The 3,232-nt window shown below is 35.7% G+C and overlaps 1 protein-coding gene across 11 annotated transcripts in view; it reads right to left on the minus strand.

The window, feature by feature from the left end:
* The window catches only part of LOC109542344 (ranBP-type and C3HC4-type zinc finger-containing protein 1), a gene marked incomplete in the record, with an annotated part of 82,398 nt that overhangs the window by 24,558 nt on the left and 54,608 nt on the right, over positions 1–3,232 (minus strand). The window contains 1 exon segment of one of the 11 annotated variants that reach the window (XM_048663810.1): positions 3,089–3,130. In XM_048663810.1, coding sequence (XP_048519767.1) covers positions 3,089–3,114 — 26 coding nt within the window. 11 annotated transcript variants of the gene reach the window in all.

Below are 3,232 nucleotides of genomic sequence, written 5' to 3' on the forward strand. Positions count from 1 at the left end.
GCTTTTCAAGGTAATCTGCTGAATTAACATTACATAAATACCTGTTCCTTCGTAATTATTAAAAACTCCAGTAACAATGGATAAACATTAAAAGCGAAAGTGACAATAACAATATTTCATTGTGGTTGGGAGGCCCAGTCAAGAATTTTCCTTTTCTTTCAATTAGTCTGTCCGGACATATTTTATACTAGTGATAACGTCATTTGAGAGCACTAATTTGCGAATAACTTTTGGTTATTAACAAATATTTTAATACAATACCATATTTAAAAAAATAATCGGTGCAACATAAAACTATTTTAACTAAATAAGAATATTTTTTAAATTAGGCGCGACTTTATAATTTAAAAATTATTAAGTATTATTTGTTAGAGAAAATTTAAATAATATTCAAGAAGGCCTATTTTTTCAGCTGCCATGATCTTGTGTCAAATTTCTAAAAGGTTTTTTTAATTTTCAACGATTTCAACAATACCTCCAACAAAAAGTTATAGTGTAACGATACCAACCTACGTTAAGTGAAGAACCTATTAAAATCAATAAAAAAGTCAATAACCTATAAATACTAGAACCATTTCGGTGCTTGGTGGTGAAATGAAATTCTTAGATATGAATCTGTGGTTCTGAAAAGAACCGTTTTGAAATGTGGACAACTCACAAGAGGTGTTCGAAGTTCTGCCCATTTAACTCCAAACATGTTTCTACTCGTTTAATCATGTTATTGCGCACTCTGCGTAACATTCCTGGACTCACATTTTGTGCAGCTTCCCGTATTCAAGTTACTAACTCCTGCTCATTTTGTTGGTTTGGTGTTCGGTACACAAAAGATTTAATGTGCCCCCAGAAGAAGAAATCCATCCGGAGTCACGTCAGGGGATCTTGGTGGCCAGTTTGCTGGTCCATTTCGGCCTATCCATTTGTCTGCGTATTAATGATTAAGCCAAGCTCTTACCGGAGCAGCAAAATGGGCTGGAGCCCCGTCCATTTGGAGCCAGATACCCAGGATTCCTGCCCAAACATTTACACTGAATCGGTCTTGGTGATGGAACGAAATTGTGGCATGTGAGTTCTCGGTGGCATAAACATGAGAATTGCGGGAGTTGAAAAATCCATCTCTACTGAAATTTGCTTCGTCGGTCCATAAAAGGTGTTGTAAAAACTGCGAATTTTGTCGGTTTTGTCCCAAAAGCCAATTACAAAAACATTTCCTTAATGGATAGTCGGTGTGTAAAAGTGCATGTGTTTTAGATAAATGGTAAAGGTGAAGCCCTTCCTCGGCAATAATCCGGTGTACAGTTGCCTGGGAAAGTGTAATTTGTTGCGCAATGCTCCGTGTACTCCTGGAAGGGTCTGCTGCGATTAAATTCAGTACCTGTTCTTCTATGTCCGGAAGCCGAGCACCTCTTGGTCGTCCACTTTCTATTTCAATTCTTGGAGCCAATCGTCCAGTATCTCTATCCCTTAAAATTAGCCGACTCAGGACATGCGCGCTGGGCTATCGTCGTATGAGAAATCTGTTGGCGTAAGTTCTAACAGCTTCTGATACATTACTGTGGCATTCTCCCATAACTAATATCATATCCGCATATTCAATATTGGTGAACATTTTGTAAAAGAAGCTTGAAAGTCAGTAACTAACAATTTGACAAATGCTTATTCGCGACAAAAGATGTGACTACCTGATAATGACAAAAAACATCATTGCCGCTGTGATTTTTCATCGAAAAATTGTAGAAGAGTGTTTTTTTAATATCGAAAATTTTCGTAATTTGAAGCAAAGATAGTAATTTTTCTTTTCGAGCAGTTAAGTATTTCAATATGCTACCTTAATATCTTCTACAAATTTGCGAAAAAAAATATTTCAACATTTTTATCGTACTCTCCAAGTGAGCCCCTATAACCCCTTAAAAGGAATGACGCCTATTTTGAATCACCCTGTAGAAGTAAAAAAATTCAAAAGAGTTACAAATTACAAAGTTTGTCAGATCGTCTTCTTTTGATCCAAACAGTTGAAAATCAAATTTAGACTTTGTTATCAAGCATTATTTTGACGTTGTCCCATGTTTAATTGGTAGTATATTGAAATACTTAAGCATTCGTAAAGAAAAATTACGATCTTTGCTTCATATTATAAATATTTTTTATATCAAAAAAGTTCTCTTCTATAATTTTTTGTAAAAGTAAAAGTTGCAATGACGTTTTTTGTCATTAACAGATAGTTACAGGTAAATGGTATTTGTCAATAATAACAATAGTTTGCCAAATTGTGGGTTACCTTGAGGCTTCTTTCACGAATTTGCGGATATGCGATTAATTCTGGGGAAATGCCACAGTAACATAGCAGAAGCTAAAATACTCAGGCACTCAGAGCATTGCACAAGAACTGACACTTTTCCTGGCACCAAATAAATACCGCGGAAGGGTTACATTCCAACCACGTATGTAAGGCACGCACAGCAGAAAGACACCTTAAATCAATGTCTTACTGAACACTAGTACAAATAAATCAGGAGTTATTTAACTGAATACGACAAACTGCTCGAGAAGAGTGGATAATAAGGTGACGACACAGGGACTAACTTGTTTGGAGTTAAAGATGCAAATGTATGTTTATCTGTAAACTGTAAACAAATCAATTCGAGGATATGAAGATATTATTATACATTATTATTGACATTTCGAAAAAGTACGTTCAGACGTTTAACGAATCCTGGTGAATGAACCGTTTATCATAGTCTATTTTATTGTTATTTTCTGTATAATTTCATGGTTGCCGGAGTTTTTAATAATTACGAAGCAACCGGAATTTACGTAATGTTAATTTGGCAGATTATCTTGAAAAACATTGTTGCCGTCTTTCTGATAGAGTTTTGGGCAAATTTCTCAGTTTCTAATAACAATTAATTTATTTAACTATTTTTTTTTGGACTTCTAAAACACCGCCAGACAGCACCTCTAGAGAAATGACGCAAATTTTGAATCACCCTATGTTTGTAATGAGTGCCCCTATGTGCTTTTTCTGTCTCTTGAATCAATTTTCCTCGTACTAATTTACAATATTGTAACGGAAATGGCCTGGGGTACTTACCTTTGGAATGGGGGATCGAAATTCATGGTATTTCAGTAAATGGGAGCCTCATTTGGGCCCCATTTACTGTCAAATATGACACTGACAAGCGGGAAGTTTCGCACCTGTTCTGGAGATTTCTAGAACTATCTGGGATACCTGGAG

This window comes from Dendroctonus ponderosae, unplaced genomic scaffold (assembly GCF_020466585.1).
Source record: "Dendroctonus ponderosae isolate FM_Combo_2020 unplaced genomic scaffold, Dpon_F_20191213v2 Dpon_F_20191213_2, whole genome shotgun sequence".
In the NCBI taxonomy this organism is placed as follows: Eukaryota; Metazoa; Arthropoda; class Insecta; order Coleoptera; family Curculionidae; genus Dendroctonus; species Dendroctonus ponderosae.